The 20194-nt window shown below is 38.5% G+C and overlaps 1 protein-coding gene across 1 annotated transcript in view; it reads left to right on the top strand.

The window, feature by feature from the left end:
• The window catches only part of HEATR1 (HEAT repeat containing 1), a 36749-nt gene that overhangs the window by 12394 nt on the left and 4161 nt on the right, over window positions 1–20194 (top strand). The window contains exons 16-39 of the mRNA XM_069010328.1: window positions 266–387; window positions 951–1148; window positions 2409–2592; window positions 2852–3000; window positions 3646–3838; window positions 4380–4552; window positions 4888–5055; window positions 5913–6155; window positions 6875–7006; window positions 7425–7531; window positions 8587–8730; window positions 9467–9585; window positions 9861–9982; window positions 11458–11586; window positions 12856–13086; window positions 14236–14362; window positions 14649–14815; window positions 15432–15478; window positions 16159–16282; window positions 17094–17234; window positions 17449–17738; window positions 18496–18646; window positions 19156–19314; window positions 19988–20122. Of these exons, the coding sequence (XP_068866429.1) occupies window positions 266–387; window positions 951–1148; window positions 2409–2592; window positions 2852–3000; window positions 3646–3838; window positions 4380–4552; window positions 4888–5055; window positions 5913–6155; window positions 6875–7006; window positions 7425–7531; window positions 8587–8730; window positions 9467–9585; window positions 9861–9982; window positions 11458–11586; window positions 12856–13086; window positions 14236–14362; window positions 14649–14815; window positions 15432–15478; window positions 16159–16282; window positions 17094–17234; window positions 17449–17738; window positions 18496–18646; window positions 19156–19314; window positions 19988–20122 (3755 nt within the window). The remainder of the gene's footprint in view (window positions 1–265; window positions 388–950; window positions 1149–2408; window positions 2593–2851; window positions 3001–3645; window positions 3839–4379; window positions 4553–4887; window positions 5056–5912; window positions 6156–6874; window positions 7007–7424; window positions 7532–8586; window positions 8731–9466; window positions 9586–9860; window positions 9983–11457; window positions 11587–12855; window positions 13087–14235; window positions 14363–14648; window positions 14816–15431; window positions 15479–16158; window positions 16283–17093; window positions 17235–17448; window positions 17739–18495; window positions 18647–19155; window positions 19315–19987; window positions 20123–20194) is intronic.

The raw sequence follows: 20194 nt of genomic DNA, 5'->3' as shown, positions 1-20194 counted from the left end.
CTTGTAACTAATTTGATAAGAGAAAAATTGTGGCAAGTTAGGACCTCATCCTTATTGAACCTAAGCAAATTGAAGGAGACTGGCTGTCACTAACAGGCTGTCATGCTCTAACTGTGAACGCATTTCATAAAAAAACTCTTTGAAAAGAGGTAGAAATTGTTTAGTGTGTTTCTGACTGATTCTAAATATTATTGAGCCACCAGTGTGTTAATATGTGATTTTTTTTACCTAGATTATCTGACTTTTCTTTTTTCCCTTGGAGTAGCTCTTGAAGAGGCAGTTAAATCTACCAAGTCTGCAGAGTTGGTTGGAGTGGCCAATGAGAAAATTATTCTTCTACTTTCTGGAAACTTGACTTCAGGGGACCCTTCCTTACTATTGCAAATGGTACGTGTACCATGGTACCCTGACCTTAAGAAGTTTTACTTTTCAGGTGGTGACTGTAATCGAACAAATGTGATATAGAAGAACTTTTTATGGCTGCTCTAGACACTAGTATGCAATCATGAAGCTGCTAGGCAAACATATGTATATGTGTGTATATATATTAATTTTTTTATATAGATATGTATGTAAGTATTTATATACATATATATAAAATAGTAAACCACAATACCATCCAGATAAAACCAATTTCTTCCTTAACATAAGGAAAAGAAGTGATTACCTTTTTAGACAAATGATTAGTGTATCTAAATGCAAGGAATTTTTAGTTTCCCAAAAAAAAAATTTTCTAGAGAGTAAGCAAGTATACCTGTGGGTTGTTCATAGAAACTGATGGTTGTGCATTGCCAGGTTTCAAAGAGTACCATTACAGCAGACAGTAACTTGTTACCTATGATAGAAGGTAAACATTATTACACCATTTTTCATTTACATGTTCAGTTTAAAGTCATAATGAAGTGCCACTGTTGTACTGACTTTTGTCGTCCTCCACTCCTTTTTCTAAGGTTGATGACCTGATACTCGTTGCTGAAACAGAATCTGACAGTGTGAGACAGAAAGTAACTACTCATATAATTGGTTCAGTGCTTGTTCAGTGCTGCTGCAATACACAAATGAAGGAAAATTATTTTCCAGCGGCTATCAGAGTCTTCTGCTTCTTGGATAAAAAAATTAAAAATCTCAGAAGTTGTGAACCTGCAGAGGTAAGATGTAAACAGTGTGGAGAGGACATTTTCTTGGTATTGGAAAACAATACAAAGAAGTCTTTTTGAATTTTATTTTTTAATTGCTTTATTGAAGGCCAGGTTCAGAAGCTTTGAGAAGGAGTGAAAAATCTCGCTTTCATTTCTTCTCAGAGCAAAAACATGCACTTGGCAATAGTACCATTAAGAATTACTCTAATGTTTTACCACTCCTGTGAGTCTACATTAACAAATTAAGAACTCCAGAGCTTTAGGCTAGCATCCCACCAACTGATTCATTGTTTTGGTGCTGTGGGCTTGGCACAAGGTTTGTTGTGTTTCTGCCAATTGCCCTGTGGTGTCATATGATGTCATTGTTAGCCTTAGGAATATTGGGGGGTTTAGTCCTCGAGTCAAGGTTTGCTGGTTCATTCAGTAGGGGAAAGAAGGAAATACTAAGATATGTTCTAGAGAAGGGCCATGAAAATGGTCCGAGAGCTGAAACTGTGAATTGCAACCTCAGGCAAGTCCTTGCAGCAATATTAAAAGGGTTGTTCCTGAATTTGCTGGGTTTTGATTTTTTGTCCAGCTCCATAAGTAGATGTACTGGCACTTGTTGTGGGTAACATGGAGACACAAGGAAGAGCCATCACAGGGCTAGGAACAATGTTCAGAAAGAGCACTTTTGTATCTTTTTTGCTACATTTTTTTCTTAATTTTATGTGTGTTTCCATTGGAATTTTCTTGACTTATTTTGTTGAGAAACAGTGCTAGGTTTTTTCTGTGTGCAAGAAACCCATGTGAGCAGGGCTGTATTTCTGTGTGTATATCCCCTCACACACACACACACACACACACACTTACACATGGTAATTATTTATTCTGATCTGAGGTTAATCCATTAATGATTTTCTGTATATGCAATATATATATATCTGAAAGATATGGATTATTTTTCTGGAACAGAGCTAGATTAAAGTGTTAATCTGAATGTCGAAAAATGCTGCAATTCCCAATCCCTTTGAAGAGATAGTTTAGAGAGATTGATATTTTACTCTTCTGTTACCTCATTCATGTACTCTGTAATTATGGTAGAAAGAGCTGGCATAGGTTTTAAAACTGCAGATGCAAGTTTCAATGTAAAATCAGAAATGTAATTCATTCCATAAGGATACCTCTTTGGAGGTTGGAAATTAAATGTTGCTGAATTTTAGTGCTAAATTTCTGTTTTCTGTTGCAGAAATTGTGACAGAATACATTAAAATCAATTTTCATTCACAGGAAACTCCCCTAAATTGGTCTGTTGAAACAGTAGAGGAAACTTTGGTGCCTAAGGACTTGTTAAGTGCATATATAGAAAAGCTCAATAGTGATGAGACTGCTCAGGCGGAGGAGTCAGCAATGGTCCTGTTCTTATTGAAAAACTTCATTAATGGCCTAAAACCTCCCCCGTCCTTTTCAAAAGGTAGGTGTTAAGATTTTGCCTATCCCTTACATCAATGAAGAAGGAAAGTTAATTTTTTTTTCCTTCAGAAGTTGTTGGAATCAAGGAAATGTTACTTCCCTAACCTTCTCCTTTGTTATTGACATCTGTAAAGATTACTTACTTGTGAACATGAAATCAACCAAATGTCTTCTTTTAACTAGAGATGTCTGTTTTCTCCTGGTTTCTGAGGGTGTTCCTGTGGACCCACTGTGTCTTAACTGTAACCTGTATTTTTTAGAGGAATCTTGGTGGAATCCTGAATCTCTGAATCAAGATAGCCAAGACTACCTGCACCTCCTTTTGGGGCTGTTTGACCTGCTTGTCAGTGGAGCTAGTGAGGGAAGCAATGCTCTTCAATACAGAGCATTGATGAATCTCTTATTCAAGGTATTATTTTTGCATTTGTTACTCTGAATTATGAGCCATCAACTATTACACAGTTACATTAATTTTGAGGAAAACTGAGAAAAATGATCAACAGGTCGTGCAATACTGCTTGTGGCATTCAAGTACTGTGAGGAGCTGGAAGTGTAAGCTTCAGCTGGGTTACTTAACCCTAATTAAATGTAATAATGGAAAACTAAAGCTACAAAAATCCCCCCCAAAACACAAATGTACCAATTGAAGCAAAGGTGAAAACATAACGCTGATTTGCAGGACAAGATCGAGAGCCTAAATTTTGAACTAAAAGTTTTGATTCTGTCTGGTAGCAAGACAAAGGGTTGCTTTGTAAAATTTGTTAGTGTTTAAATACAGAAACTGAAAGGAAAACTTTTGTGTTTCCTTATTACATCATCTCATGGTTTTTCATATGCATATTTAAGTTACGTCTGGACTTGCACATACATGCAACATTCACTCAATGACTTTTTCTTCCCTAAAGACACTGTTTCTCTGTTTTTCTGAGACAAAGTTCTCTTTCAGTGTACTTCTTTGAAGTGGGTGGGGTGGTTTATCAGATGTTTTCAGTTGTAGTTTGCCAAATACATAAAACAAGTGCTTCTCTTTTTTTTTCATTGTGTTAAATTTAAGGTACATCTAAAAGATTCAGAGGTTCTCTTCAAATTCCTTTCCATTTTATGGACTTACAGTTACAACCTTTCAAATCATCTGAACTATGAAGTCAGTGCAATGCTACAGACTCAGGCTCTGTATATTGGCTATGCACTGCTTGAATCACAAACAAATCAGAAAAAAAAACAACTCGTATCACCATCATCTCCAGGTAAAGTAAAACAATATCTGTCTGTCTGTCTGTCTACCTATCTATCTCTCATCTTAGAACTCAATCACAGTACTTCATAATTTTGTGCAATTTTACTATATTTTATACCATGAAAGGTAGCTGTAGTTATTTATGTTTGGCTGCACTGGGCTGAGACAGCTCTCTTGCTGATTCACTGCTGCAGTTATCAGTCCAAGCTTGAAGTAAGTGAAGCCACTTTATTTTTAAATGTTGAAAGTGTTAAAGGAGCACAGTGCTGTGCTGAAGAAGTTTTTGTTACAGGACGTTACTGTCTGGGCAGGGTCAGGGTGTGCCAGGCAGTAGCAATATATGAGCTCTGAGCTTAAACATGAATGAGTTCAGAGTCATGGATCTGTGAGACTCATGTTGGTTTTGTGTACCCTAGAAGTTTACAGTGAAAAGAGAAGACTTCTTAATTCCAATGTAATGTTGATGCCTCTTCAGGGACAGCTACAGTAAAATTTTCACCACTCATTTTACTCTGTTCTTTTCCTCCTTCCTTCCCTCATTCTTTTTGCAGTGATGATATCTTTGCTAATTAACTTGGGTAGTCCTGTGAGTGAAGTTCGGAGGGCTGCTCTCAACTGCCTCCATTCCTTGAGAGGAATAAAGGAGTCTCTATTTCATCCTGTCCTTCAGCATTTGGAGCAAAAGACAGAAGAGATTATATCTGACCCTACATATGTAGCACAGGTATTTTTCTTATTAAGGTGTACATTAATACAAGTTTTGTCTGCTGCTGTGAGCTTCTAACTTACAGAAAAGAAATCAAGTTAAGCAGGAAAGTTAATTGTCTTTATATTCTATAGTAGCGTGATGTATAATTTTTTTAGGAACTATAAAAACATTCAAGTGATTTATTACATGCAGAGAGCTAAGAACCTAAGGGGCATTAACGGTGGTTTATTTCCAGATGAAGAGCTCTGCTTATATCTAGATTGCATTGTTATGAAAGCATCAAATAAATGTTGTTTTAAGGCACTTTTATTGCAGGAAAAAACTTGATTTTCACTTTGTTAATGAACTAGATTATGGAAACTCTATTTGAGGAGCTTGAGACACAACCAAAACAGAAATCCCAGAAGAAAAAATTGTTGGAAGCTTTGGAAAACATACTTGATTGTATACAGAACCCTGTTTTCCCATCATATATTGCAAGAAACTTAATGAAAATTCTTCATGAAATCCATGGTGAAGTAAGTGCTGCCTTTTGAGTTGTTTTATGGGTTCTGCACTTGAGTGAAATGCTGAAATCAAATTTCATATAGTAATAATGCTGTTAAGTAACTCCATAATGTATTAGATTATTAGGTATTAAGTTGACACCTCCAATAATAAGCAGTAAAACTGCAAAGTACAATTTAATGAAACAGAAAACATTTGCATGCTCCTTCCAGGAATGTAATGGCTGCAGAATTTTGCATTGGAATTTTTAAGGAAACTCCCTTGATATTACTAAAAAAGATCTGTTTCAGAAGAGATTGTTGCAGAAGAAATGTATTACCTTGATTAGGTATCAGTGAACATAGAGTTCTGTAAAGAATTGCAAGGTATTAAGCAGTACTGTGAATTTCTTTTGTATATATTAACCTACTCTTCTCTAGCATATTCAGAATTCTCCAAGTGCTGGAAAATATATGGCTTCAAAGTTCAAAAAATGAATTAAATTAGAATTTTTATGCTCTGTTCAGTTGTATGTGTCTTGAAAAGGTTGTGTACTGCATAGAGTGGGTAAGTGGTTTTGCCTCACATCTGAGTTTTGTGGAAAACAGCAGTCATAAATTGGTGGGAAAATTACCTTGTTTCTGTACTTTGAAAATATGCAATACTGCTCTGCAAAGGAGAATAGCTTAGGAGCAGATGAGCAAGTACTTGGGGTAGGTAATCTCACATTATGTCTTGTATTTTTCCAGTTGAAGAGCTGTTGCCTAAAATACTGTATGTAGTGTGTTATGAGAGAGGGGATGCTGCAGTAAAATGAAGCTGTGCTACTGGAAAGTTCTTAAATTGAGAATGGATAAAAACTTCTGTTACACATTTTCTCTGTTTGCAGATGGTTCTCTCTCACCTCTTGCCTGCACTAGACCGTTTGCTAGAGAAGGTCTTTAACAAACCCGACGCAATGTTGAAAGATGAAGTTATTCTCCTGCATCTAATCCTTGGAAAGTTTAATGAATATTCAGCAACGCTCCTGTGCAAGAATCAGCAGAGTCTGGATTTGTTTATCAAAAGTCTGCATGCTGCCAAGAAAATATATGAAGAAATTCCACCATTTCAGATCACAGCACTTGGGCAGGTATGGCTTTATGAAAGACCTTTCATTTATTTTTATCCTTAAAGCAGCTAGCAGTGTTTAGGATTGGATTTACAAGGGCTCTTTCTATGTGAAGGAGTCCATAGCTTTCAACCTGTCTTTCTTTTAGTACAAGTTTTCAGTGTCTCCATAGTGTCTTTGAAACATCTAAAGAGCCTGCAAAACTTGAACTCTTAAAGCTACCATGAGGAGAAATTGCTGCTTGCTCTAATTTTTGCATTTTGACAGGCACAGAATAGAAATACTGTATTTACACACAGATGAATTCCTGTATCATTACAGATACTACTGTTATACAGGTTTTAGGTTTTTCAGTCAGGGAAGAGCTTTACCTAATGTTTTTCTTCTGAAGAAAAATTGTCAACAAAATACAGTAGGTGAGAAATAATTTCATTTGAAGGAGGCTACAAATTCAGGCCTGTATTAGCCAGGTGTTGGCATGTATTTCCCAAAGGCTGGCAGCAGCAAGTTTGTTCCACACACCAGTCGTGTGAAAAATTTCAGGAATCAGTTTGTCTGTTGGGTATTTCACATGTATGTGATTTACATCTTTTAAGATTCCTGGATATATACAAATACATAGTTAATGTGCAAATTGATGGGGTGTGTCATACAGAATCCAGTGTATTAATTCCACACTTCGTGATTTTGTTACCTTCTCAAAGTAAACCTCTCTGCATCCTTTTTTTCCCCTTTTGTAGATTACTAAGCCATTCTTTGCAGCTGTGTCAGATGGGATGGTGCAACAGAAGCTGCTAAATGTATTGTTTGACTTACTCTTAGACTGTAAGAACCCGCTTTGTGCCCAGACAATCAGCAGTGTATTCAAAGGGGTAAGTGGCAACCTCCAGAACACAGAAATACGTTCAAACCTACTGCAGTGTGATTTTGTGTCACCTACATTCAGTAACACTCATTGTTTGTATCATTTATAGCAGGAAAGGAATGGGAAGCTTTTTGTCAAATAGTAGAATAGCATTAATGGCACGAAAAGTTTGTTAAATGACTGCTTTTAGAAGGTGTTTCTTTAAAAGCCACCTATCTGTCATTTACAACAGTAAGTGAATGAATTCACCAGAAGTCACTTCTTTCTGCTGCACTGATTTTCATTTTCTGGGATATGAAAGGACTATGTGGATTATATACCCATATGTGCAGGAAAGGGACGTGTTTTAAAAAAAAAGACAGGGCACAGATATATGATGTGACAAATTGTTCACTGGTGCTTGCATTGTTACTGTTCTGTTTCAGATTACAGTGTGTGCTGAGCAGATTGTCAGAGAACTGGAACTTCCTGAGAAAACCAAAAGTCTGGCCACTGTTCAACAAACTAGAAGGCAGAAAATGCAGCAACAGAGGTAAAATAACTAGAAACCCACAAATATTATCCATGCAGTTTGAAAACACCACTTGTCTTAAAACACTGCATAGTTTGTATAGAAAGCACAAGCAACTATTTCTTCTTTTCCTCTGCACAGTAAAAATAACTCCAGGTTACTTCTAGAATGAGAAAACCAACTCATGTTGCTATTTGAGAACCGATGGAAGTACAGTCAGAATTAAAAAAAAAAAAAATCTAGCATTTTTAATGGTGAAATTTGATTTTATAGAATCTGGCTTGATGGAGTTGTCCAAGATCCATTTTTGTTAAATAATAAGTTAGTTTTAAGTATAGATGCATGGACAAAGTACATAAACTTGGCTGAAACCTACAGGTGTACATCAAAATATTTCTGTTAGTTGACTGAAAGACAGTATTTTGTTGCCATTAAGATGGTAATATAATCAATAATTTTTAGATCTTTGTCCTGTTTCTTCTCTCCATTCTCATAACGAACTGGTTTGTTCACTGTATTTACTCTTTTTAAACATTCTTTCAGCCATATTGAAACAGGATATTGAGTTAATTTTCCTGGTTTGACCTAGAATAGCTTTTCTACTTTTCCTTCACTTGACCATTTTGAATAATCATCACCTATTAGATTGATCCATCTGTAAACTGTACCTTTCACAGTTTACAAACACACAGGCTCACACACACACCCATTGCATAGTCAGTGTGTTAACCACCAGCAGTTCCAGAGAAGCAAGTTTCCTGGATGGCAAGCAGATCATCATTTGGACAGTTACCTGGTAACAGATTTTTTTTTTCCCCACTTCCAGAAGTGTTTCCAAGAAACACTTGTTTTTTCAAGTTTGGTCTGATTGTTTTTTGTTGTTGTTTGTTTAAAATGTGTTGCTGCTTCAGTCAAAAGCCCACACATTGCCACCTCTCCAGGGAGCAGCAGTAAAGGACATACATTACTTTGTGAAAGAAGAATGGTCTTTTTTTCACTTGAGGGGGTGTTTGTGTTTCCTGAAGCACTGTAGCATTTCCTTTGCAAATGCCTGATTGTTTGTCTTGTCTTTTTAGAAAGCCTCAAGATGCAGAATTGGCACCAGAAACAAGCCACTTCAGCTGGCAGAGGGTGATGCTCATTCTGGAGTTACTGCAGCATAAGAAGAAGCTTCGGCGCCCACAGGCGTTGGTACCTGCACTTTTCAACCTCCTGAGCAGGTAACTGCGCCCACAGCAGAGCCCTGGAGCCTTCTCTTCTGCAGCCAGCGCCCTAAAGCACGGAGATACGGGCTGCTGTGTCTCTGCTTTGTTGCCATGTCTTGTAGCTTAGCTTGCCTCTTTCAACTGAACTTCTTTTAGGCAAATCAGAGGGGAGGAATGGGAAGTTATTATGATTCTTTTCCCTTTGAAACAAAAAGATTTTTACCTAATGCATGGCTTCTCTTGTGGGAAAACTTTATTGGGCAGAGGGTTTGGGATTGCCAACAAGGACACCACCTGTCCTCAAACTGGAATAATTGGCAGGACTCGTGTCTTCAGCAGAGATATTATAATTCTCTAAGCTTTGAAATTCCTCCCAACACATTGTGGAACAGTCTTAGTCCAGTGCAACCTAAGGAAAGTATAGTTTTTCCTGCCAGCCCTATCTCCAAGCACTTAGGAAAGTTTACATGTAGATTGGGTGTGTGTCTTCCTTTCCGTATGACTTGCTTGTACGTAGACTGACAAATACAGTTCAGGTTAGACTTATGTTTTTGACAGTGCTTTGATAAATGTCTTTTATTAGACCAGTTGATGCATTTGAAAACAAAAAGAGACACTTTTTTGGCAAAGACTTTTTGGAAGCTTCAATTTAGAACTTACGTGGAATTAAAATCGCAGTTTCTTATTTGTATCTTAATATGCAGTTTGGTCACTTATTTTTCCATCTCTGTTTTTTTTCCTGAATGTATAGATGTCTGGAACCCATGGCATCAGAAGAAGAAAATATGGAATATACAAAGCAGCTGATCCTCAGCTGCCTGCTGAACATTTGTCAGAAATTGTCATCAGATGGTAGCAAGGTCCCAGCAGGTAAAAATCACCTGACTCATTTCTTGTTAATTCTCTCACCAGGACAGCACAAAAACAATTGTATCTATCTTTTTTCTTCCTCAATCTACCCTGTATTGTTGAGGAGAAAGATTCCCGTATAAGGGTGTACAGGTTTGCCTTCCTAATAATTTTTTGTAGCATAGGTATGCTACCATTAGGTATGCTTTGCAAATTGAAACCACTGCTTGAGTGTACTGTTTAGTCCTACATGGCTGACCATTAAAGTGTTAATCAGTGAATATTTTTATCTGCAGATATCCTGGACAAAGAAAAATTCAACGTGGAGCTGATAGTTCAGTGCATCAGGATTTCTAAAATGCCCCAGACACATCACCATGCTCTGCTGCTCCTTGGTGCTGTTGCTGGAATGTTTCCCGTAAGTAACACCTGGAATTTATGCTTTGGCTCTTCTCTTTGGTTTCCAAATATTGGGTAGGGTGAAGAACATACAGATCTGTTCTGTGGGGAAAAACTTCCTGAAAGGAGCAGAGGCAAAATGGGCAGGTTCCCTGCTCCTTTAGGGCTTTCTATTCCATTTTAGTTGAAAACAAACCTCTGTCTTGATGCTTTGGTCACCAGCCATTTATGGCTTGCAGTGGAGCGCAGTAGAAATGGAAGCAGCTTTCTGACACCAGCCCTGCCTCACCTTCCCACTGCTCTCATGCTTGCCACAGCTCTCATGCCTTGTTTCTTCTTTCTCCTGCTTTTTTACATAAAGAGGGAAAGCACCTGGCCTGATAGCACATGCATTCTTACACGTTTCTATCTTGTACAACACTGAAAAATGTGGTTGTAGTTGATGATAAAACTGGGTTGTTCTGATTTTAATTGGCCAAGAAACAGGCCTTTTCTTGTATGGATTGAAATTTGACTGTACACTGTTCTAAGTAAGGTTCTTTTGCTTTGAAACTCTAAGCCAGCAAAATGTATCCAGGGGTATCAAACTCAGTTTGCATCTTTATATTGACCTCAATATTTTCTCCACACATTTGGAAAGGTAGCATTTTTTCCAAAAGACAAAATGGTAATGTTTTTGGTAAATTTTTGGAGGATTTTGTGGTTAAATTGTATGGGGTTTTTTTGTCTCTATTCTACTGTCATCACCTGCTATAGAACTAGGTGTTTATTTTACATTAATATTGGCTCTTACAAGATTTTCGAGGTCAGAATACAAGGAAACATTTTGTATCCATCTCATCTCACTTTTAATATCTAATACTTCTTCCAGTCACTAAAACTAAATGAAAAATGTGCCCATAATTTATTGCTCTAAGTTCTGGCAAAATCTAGGAAATCAACTTTAGAGCTAGGTGACACCTCTAATTCAGCCTTCTTAAAATTGGTTACTGTGATTACAGTCTAGGCTCCCAAAAAGCCAAAAATTAAATTGAGCATGTTTGGTTTACACTGTATGATTGTGGATATTGCAGATGTTTTACAGATACAAAAAGGGTGGGTGGGAAAATCACTGGAATCTGTGGCACAATCACATTTGTGCTTCTGCAAGTCTCCTCATAGCTGGCTTTACTTGTTGTATTCACATGGCACTGAGTGGAAGGATACAAGGTGTCTCATCACACTAAACTCTCGATTTCCACTCTTTAATTACTTGCTTAGGTATGTGTCTTGGTTTCTAAGTCATATTTAGAACTCTACCAATCACACAGTAAGTAACATTAAGGGACAATATACATTCAGAATTCATTTAGGGAGATTTTGAAAGATACTCAAGATTATCTTTTGGTTTTTTGGGCTTTTTAATAGGAATCTAGTGTCATTTGTGGGAATGAGAAATGCCTTAAGGTATAATATGCACAGCAGCATGAACTAATTTGATCTGTTCTTTTCCAGGATAAAGTTCTTCACAACATTATGCCCATTTTTACATTCATGGGAGCAAATGTCTTGCGTCTGGATGATACCTACACTTTCCAAGTAATTAACAAGACAGTGCAGATGGTTATTCCTGCTCTTATACAGGTAAATTTGTCTACTTAATGAAAGATTATTAATTAAGTAAATTATTTAGAATATTGGTGGTAGAATAAGTTGTCACCTACTCTAGGATTATTTTTGGATAGACATTAAATTATGTGTAGCACAGTGTAATTCAGATGCCTCTGTCTCTGACTGACTGAGTTCATCAGGCTGCTGCTTCTTTGCAGTCTTTGGAGTTCCTGCACTTTATAAATGGTTTAGCCAAAATTATCACAACTATACATGGAGAGGACCTGAAACATACTTCAAGTTCAAGTTTTTTGTCATAAAAAAAGCAGACAAATTCAGTAGAGGAACCGTGGGAAGTAACCAGGTGATTATTAGTCCTATGTCATGGTCACAGGCATAGTAGACATGGTCTGAAGGAAGTGGAAAGGTATAATATTTGACAGATGCTTTTATTCTTCCAGCTGGTGTTTGTGGGGCTTTTCTTGGTTTTGCCTGGACCTTTTAGATAAATGGCTATAAACCAAAACAAAAATAGATCCTTGTTTTTCAAAGCAACATTTTCTTAATTCAGATTTCACTTGCACCTAAGAAATCTTAATTCTTGATCATTACTAGATTTAAACATGAAAAATGTTGTACAAATGTCATGTAAATATGAATTGGGGAAAAAAATGTCTTCAATAATGGGCTGAGGATTCCCCATACTATTTTTAATTATACATGTACACATTTTTCATCCTCTTGCAGTTCTCTGTTATATAAAAAGAGAGACAACTTGATTTCTTAAGTTTTTTTTATGGAAAGCCTTTCATAGCAGCCCACACGAGTTTCTGTGACAAATTATTTGTGGCATACGATTATTATGTGGGAAGAGCCTAATGTTATTTACTTGACACCATGTAGCCCATGTTTATTATTTTTCCTGGGCCCTTGAATCCAAGTCCCTAACTCAGGCAAAGTTTTCTGAAGGATGTGGCTTTGCTTTCTCTTGAAAATGTCCTCTTTGTTTCAGCTGATGCCAAGTAGCAGTTTTTCTCCTTTTTCTTTTTTTTTTCTTTCTTTTTCTTTTTTTTTTCTTTCTTTTTCTTTTTTTTTCTTTTATTTTAAACATCTTCCTTTAACACTGACAAGGAGCTGTATGATTGAAAACTTCAGAACACTTGCATTACCCTCGAGATTATACATTTGGCAATGCCGTTATCTGGCATGTAGTACTTTCTCCTGTTTTCTGAGATTGCCAGAAAGACCTTGTACCCATCTGCAGTAACCTGTCTGAACTGCTGTACCTGCGTTTGTGCACAGGCTGAAGACAGTGACTTGTCAGAGTCCTCGGGAAGTGTGGAAGAGGTGGTGATCAAGATCATTCGTGTGTTTGTTGATGCGCTGCCCCACGTGCCGGAGCACCGGCGCCTGCCCATCCTGTCCCAGCTGATCACCACGGTGGGAGGAGACAAATTCCTCTGGGTTCTCCTGGTGCTGCTCTTTGAGCAGTATGTGACCAAAACTGTGACGGCGACATCAAGCACAGACAAGGTTAGCAGGCTGAGGGGGTCAGCTTTTTCCTTGACAGCCTGATCTCCCTCTTCTGTTCGTGGTCTTGCCTTTAAGAAGGTTCTCAGTAAGCCCCAGATTATGCTGGAAAAGGTAGGGAGCTCTGGGTTTGTGCTACAGCAGAACCTGATGGTGATGTTGACTATGACTTGTATTGCACATTCAATAGCGTTAGGTCCTGGAGCCTGAACAATAAATCAGATCATATTGTACAGCAATCCTTGATCTGAAGAGCTGATAATCTAATTAGGTAGTGCTTCAGTATTAATGAAGTTGGGGTTTTTTCTTCCCTTGTGTTTGTGAAATGTGATACTGGTCTTTCTCTACAGACCGAGATGAAAAGCCTGTAATGTTTAGTTGTAGGCAGGCCCTGAGATCAGGTGAAAGCGTAATTTATGGGGAAAGCTGAAAGAATTGTTAAAGGAACATTGGTGAGAAGAAAGTCTTTGCTGCAGTAGATTAAGCTCTCTCTACACCCTCTGGAGCTATGTTCTCTCCAAGAGCTTGCTGCTTTTACCACTGGTGTTAATCCTGGTAGTGTCCAGCTCAATATGGCATTTTCACAAGCTCACTGAGGAGTTTTTGAGTATTTTTATTATTATGATGATACCATGATGATTTTTGCCTTTTCTTTTATACCCCTTTTATATACCTTTTTATAGTTTTTTGTATTAGTGTTTTTTAGCTCACATTCTTAGACTTATTTTGTTAAGCTAGGAAACTAAACATCTTAGAAGCCTCTTAGTTAGGGGTTAGTGTGCCCCAGACCCCAAGGTCCTCTCCAGACCACATTTTGTAAACTAAAATAGAGCCATCCAGGGGAAGGCTCCTCAGGGAGGGGGGGCTCACTCGAGCCTCTCACTGGGGAATCTTTGATAGATATGCTAATTAGTAAGACCTATAATGATATACCAGATCTTTTGGGGGGTGCATTGTGGTGTGCATTTCAGTGCATTCCACCTGGACATGGTGCACCTAAGGATCCTTAAAATAAATACAGAGGTAAAACCCCTTTTCCCCTTCTAACCGTGTTTGATTCTTGATTTTAAGACCAGGAAAAGGCATCAATTATTAGAAATACTCTTTCTTATTCCTTGAAGTATTTCTCTTTTTTTTCTGAACTGTTAACAGGATGCTGTTCTGGAAGCAGACACTGAATTTTGGATTTCCATCTGCTGCGAATTTAATGTACGTTCACAGTTCCAGAGCGTAATGAAAATAATCCAGTACCTGACAGAGCTGCCAGAGAACAAAGAAGGTAACCACAAAACAGAGCCAGCAAATGCATGTAAACCTTCCTATTATAAGAGACAAGGGGTAATGGTTTTAAACTAAAAGAGGGTAGATTCAGACTGGATATAAGGGAGAAACTAAACTGTGAGAGTGGTGAAGCACTGGAACAGGTGTCCCAGAGAGGTGGTGGATGCCCCATCCCTGGCAGTGTTCAAGGCCAGGCTGGATGGGGCTTTGAACAACTGTAATTTTGTTTCTGTGACCAGAAGTGAAGTAACATTTTCTCTTGGATGCAAATTTTTCTTCAACAGATGATCCTGGGACAAAAAAGCCAAGAACGTGTAAGATGAAGCCGAAAAATGAGGATGGGCAGCTCTTTAATGTGGAGTCTCACTCCGACAAACAACTCCGGCACTTCAAATTCTTGTCCGTCTCCTTCATGTCACAACTTCTGTCCTCTCAGAGTTTTGTGAAAAAGGTAATAATGGCAGATTGCTTCTAAACTGGTCACAGTAAGTGACTGTGCCATATAGAAACAGATGAGGTGTAATTTACCTTTTAGTATGACTTCATTTTTCAAAGGGGTGGCACTGTCCGGTGTATCTTGCTGACACCTTGTGGTGGTCTTAGCAGTTTAGAAATGCAGTTTTGTATTGACACAGTTTTGAAACCTCTCAGTAATGTTATTTATTTTTTAATAAATAACCAAGTGAAATTCTGGTCCCAGTGTATTCCCACTGGCTTCATGGAGCTTGGGTATTCACTCACAGCCTGTGTAACTCCAAGTTCAGTGTGGGATTCATGCTGTAAACTGAAAACACAAAATCTTACAAATTTCAGGCTCTGGCTCTAGCTGGTAGTCCCAGTTTTTCAGCTGAATCATCCACCAGCATGAAATGTATTTGCTAATGTGACTGCATTGCCCAGGGTTCTCAGATTTCCTTCTAGAATGATGGCTTAAGTACAAATGTAGGGACTCATAATTACCACGTTAGTGGACGTTTGATTCAAAACAAACAAATTTGTGTATTCTGGCATTTTAGTTTAATGAGGGGAGGTAAGTTTCATATTTTCATTCTTGCTTTTTAAACCAGATAGTGGAATATGAAGAAACAGAAGAGCTGCAGGAGATGGAACAGAGGTATGCTTTAAATCTGCCCTATTCCTATTTTTAGCTTTTACTGCAGCCCAGGAATACCTTTAAGTGCCATTAGAGTATCTTTTACACTAATGATACTTTTTTAATGTCCTCTGCAACAAGCAGTATTTATTATGTGCAAGTTACTTGTGTTTGGTTTTGGTTTGGTTTTTTCTTTTAATAGAATGTAGAGCTTTTTATTTCTGAAAGATTGCTCTACCTAATATACACTCTTCTTCTGTATTTTTGAAAGAGGTTATTTACGTGCTTGGCCATAACTGTCATGCTATTCATGTCTGAATCACTGAAAGAATTCCACATTTTTAGCAAAAGATATTGCTTAATTAGTAGAAAAAAAAGAACTAATCATTGTTCACAGGTGCCTCTGTATTGGTGTAAGTACCAGTAATCAAAGATAACAGTTGTAGCCATTGTGCTGTAAAAGCCAGTGATACAAAATTGAGGGTTTCTTTTGCAGAGGCCTAACTTGTATGTTTGTTCCAAGAGAAAAAGGGTGTAAGAGTTATTTTAAATGCTGTGTTCCATGAATGCTCATTTTAAAATTTTTCTGTTTCATTTTCTTGTATTTTTGTTGTCTTGTGAAATTTTATGCTTTCTTGTAATAAAAATGGACTTCTTTAGTCTCCCTGTTGCTTACTAAAAGTTACTTCCTTTCTCTCTAGGCTGTTAGAAGAAGTTCTTCACTATATAAACACTGTGGCATCTTCTGTGGAAGGAAACGTGGACAAGCCAACGGCCAAATTTTGGAGGGTTCTGCTTAGCAAGTGCTATGATATGCTGGATAAAGTATGTCTCACTAGCCCCATGTTAGCACTGAGACATTGCTGCTTTTGCTCGTTATTATGATTATAAACTTTGTAGGATTTCTTGTTGCATTAGTACTGTATTTCATTGGATGGTCTGCAGCCTGGTGCATCAATGTTGAAACTCAGCTAACAGCTACACTAACAGCTAACTACAGCTAACAGCTTCTTAGAACAAGCAGAACAAAAATCACCAATGCTTGTTTCCTTTAGTTTAGTATTCTGCTGGCTGTAAACAGTCATTTCACTGTGTCTGGTCGAGAAGAATGGCTCTTGGCAGTATTTCTCACTGTTAACTCATAAAATGACTTAACTAATGCTGTTGCATATTTCTACGTGAAGTTAAATCCTTACACTTTTCATCTCACTATTTTTTCTGATTAGAAGTGTATTTGTAGAATTTGAGTGGCTGTCTTTTTGCATAAGTCAGAACATACATCTTTTTACAGCTTGGAATTTGTTTTTTTTTCCACTGGTAAAGCATATTCCAGTTTTCATGATGTACATGCAGAGGGCATTGGCAGAATTATTTTGGGTAAAGAGGGATAGCTCACCAGAGCAGACAAAAGGACTTGCTAAAGAAATATCAGAGCTAGTGGATAATGGCTGGTTAGCAGCCAGTGAACACAGACTAGCTGGAACCTGCTTTGATTTTTTGCTTGCCTCAGATACAGCATTGCTGGCTTGTCCTCTCTCCTCTGATCCTGAAACCCATAAGGGAAATTGAAGAGAGTCGTATCAGGAGGCTGCCATGTCACAGTGCATGCAAAAGGATTTATGGTATTGTTTTGTAGGTCAATGCCTTACTACCAACAGAAACCTTCATCCCTGTAATTGGGGGACTGATGATGAATCAGCTGCCATCAGTGAGACGCAAGGCCATGGACCTTCTGAACAACAAGGTGCAGCAGCGCACCAAGTGGCAGAAGAGCCAGGTGAGACAAAGAGGTTAAACCCAGTTCCTTTAGCAGAAGTACCCAGAGAGAGACTGATGTGCAAGTGCTTGACCCAGTGTGAAGGTGCCCAGTACCAGTGCCAAGCCTGGCAAGGACTCCTGAGCAGTGACACGTAGGCTACCTGCCCTGAGTTGCCCTTGCAGGCCCTGAGTTTCTAACTACATCTGATGTGGGTGTTTTCTTGTCCTCTCAGATCCTGCAGCTCTTAGAGCTGGTTCCTGAGCTCATTGCCATTGTCAAGTGTAGAAGAAAGGAGGAAGAGGAGGAGCAAGCCATCAACAGGCAGACTGCTTTGTTCAGCCTCAAGCTGCTCTGCAAAGGTTTTGGCACAGAAAATCCGGCGCCTTTTGTGCCTGTTCTGAAAACTGCCATTGATCTCATTTCTTCAGAGAAGGAGGAAAAAAATGTGATGGGAAGTGCTTTGCTCTGTATAGCTGAGGTCACCTGTACCCTGAAAGCCCAAGCCATACCTCAGCTTCCAAGGTACTGTTGGGTTCTTTTAAACAGAACCAACTGCAGCAGGAGTTAGTTATACTAAAATGCATTAGTGAAGGAATGCTGGTGAAGGCCAAATGGCAGTCTGCCCCCTCGTGTGTTTTGTGTAGACAAGATTTAAAGTATTTCTAGTGCTTGAAGGTGTTTTGTCATCATAGAACTGAGAAACTAGTGGGGAAAATTGCAAGACTTTTATAATGCACAGTAGAGTTCCTTATGGAATCTGCTGCTGTCACTAGAGAGGCAACCTTTATGGCTTTAGAAAAATCAGACCATAGTCTGTGTTTTTTCTGTAGAACAGATTGCATTTAAAAGCATGAGAACAAGTACATTTGAAAACCTTTCAAGCTACATTATTTTATTCTCCCTATTCAAGAAGAATCCAAGCATCTAACTTGTTGCTTGCAAGACTATTTTATCTCTTTACAAATATAAGTCTCTTATTGTCCTTAAATCTTTAAACTAAAGACAGGGTTTTGAGTAACCTGATAGAGTGAAAGGTGTTGATCTAGATGATCTTTAAAGATTTCTTCTGACCAAACCATTCTGTGATTCTAAATCTAATATCCTTCATTAGCTTGAAAATACGGCAGTGAGCCCAGAATACTGAGTTTTCTCAAATATGCATGTAAAAACTCGTGAAAATTGTCCCTGCAGGCTTAACAGATGGATTTATTTGATTGGAAATGTACCTCCAAATGGTCAGTTATTTCACCTTTCTCTGTTTGTGTTTGGTTATTCACAGGCTGATGCCAGCACTCTTGAAGACTTTAAAAAGTAAGAAGGAGCTGGTCTCGAATGAGATTTACCTGCTGAGTGCTGTCACTGCTCTGTTAAAGGTTGCAGAAACACTACCACACTTCCTTAGTCCTTACCTTTTGGAGTGCTTGTTGCAGGTGAGCTGTGTGACTCCCCCAAGGTGTGTAAAGGGGGGAGGGGATGTGCCCAGATCCCAGCAGAAGCTGTAGAGATTACTTTTTTCTCTGAAACTGGAGTGTGTGCCAACTATGTGAAAGTTTGTAACATACAACTCTTGTACTCAGTTTCTTGTGCAGGTAACTCAGATACAGAACCTAAGAGCATCTCCTTCTCCTCCCTCACATAGGTTGTATTTTGCCTCTTTGGAAAGGGAGATGTATCCCGAAAGATCATTCTGTAATATCCACAGTCTCCTCAAATGTATATCTAACACTCTTGTTAGAGTCATTCTGGCCCTGTGCTGTTGGCATGGGCATTTTTTCAGTGTCTTCTGAAGAGAGTGAAGCTTTGTACAGACAGCTTAATCTAAGGTGCTTCAAGTGGTGCAAACAGCAAAATTCCTGTCTGACATTTGCAGCTGACAGCTACTGTAGAATAAGATCTTTAGTTGCTAAGTAGGCCTAACTCTTGTTGGAATTCCTCATAGGTTGTTCGCTTGGAAAAGATTGTGGCCGAGTTTGGTCCTTCTTCCCAGATAAGCGTACGTGTAGCATCACTAAAAACCATCCTAGCAACAAGGCTGGCTCCCCGAATACTCCTGCCTGCAGTTACCAAGTGTTACAGTGAGGTGGTGCATACCCGCAAGGTAAGGGGTTTTTTCATCCTTTAGCACTGAGATAAAGAAGGACAAGAAAAAAAAAGAAACAAGCAGTGAAAAATTTGTTTCAGCTGTGTCCCCTCCCAGTGCCTTGGCCACCACCAGCCTGCTCACTGTGGCAGCAGAATGAGAAACAAAGGAAGTCTTACAAGCACTGTTCAGCAACAGCTAAAACACCACTGTGTAATCAGAGTTGTTTTGGTCACAGATCTAATACACAGCACCATGTGAGCTGCTGTGAAGGAAATTAACTCCATCCCAGCCAAATGTACCATAGTCTCTATATTATAATCTCTGGGGTTTTTTGTACTGGTGTGGTGATTCGGGAAAGGTAGATCTGGGAGAGATCCAGCAGTTTCATGTCCTTTGCGTCTTAGATGATGAATGCTTGGGAGATCATCCCATTCATAAGGGACTTCATTTATGTGCTAGGAACATGAGTGAGTCAGAATTCTCTCCAGTATGACAGAGGGTAGACAAAATGTTTTTCAGGAATTCTAATAACTTAAGCTCCCAAAAGTACAGGGAAGAAGCTTAATTTTATCAACAGTATTTTAATGAGTAAACACATGAAGTGCATAAATCCAATTCCCTAGTTACGTTTCTCAGTTACTGTCAATATCACAGTTGCCTTTGCATTGCTTTGCTTTTGTTTTGGCAGAACTGCCTGGGTCCCCTTATGAACATTTTGAAGGAGCACATTGCTGGTATGGAGAAGGAGCACCTGATCTCCCATCAGCCTGAACTGACAGCATTTTTCATGAAAGTCCTGGACTTCCGAACAGAGCATGCCGAGGTAGCTTGACTGGGAGGATGAGCAGCAGCTGCACCTCTCTACGTGCTAATTCCCGCACTTGTTTAAAAAAAG

The sequence above is a fragment of the Aphelocoma coerulescens genome, chromosome 3, assembly GCF_041296385.1.
Source record: "Aphelocoma coerulescens isolate FSJ_1873_10779 chromosome 3, UR_Acoe_1.0, whole genome shotgun sequence".
Lineage (NCBI taxonomy): Eukaryota > Metazoa > Chordata > Aves > Passeriformes > Corvidae > Aphelocoma > Aphelocoma coerulescens.
Note: the sequence above shows the minus strand (reverse complement) of the source record. Positions and strands in the feature narration are given on the sequence as shown.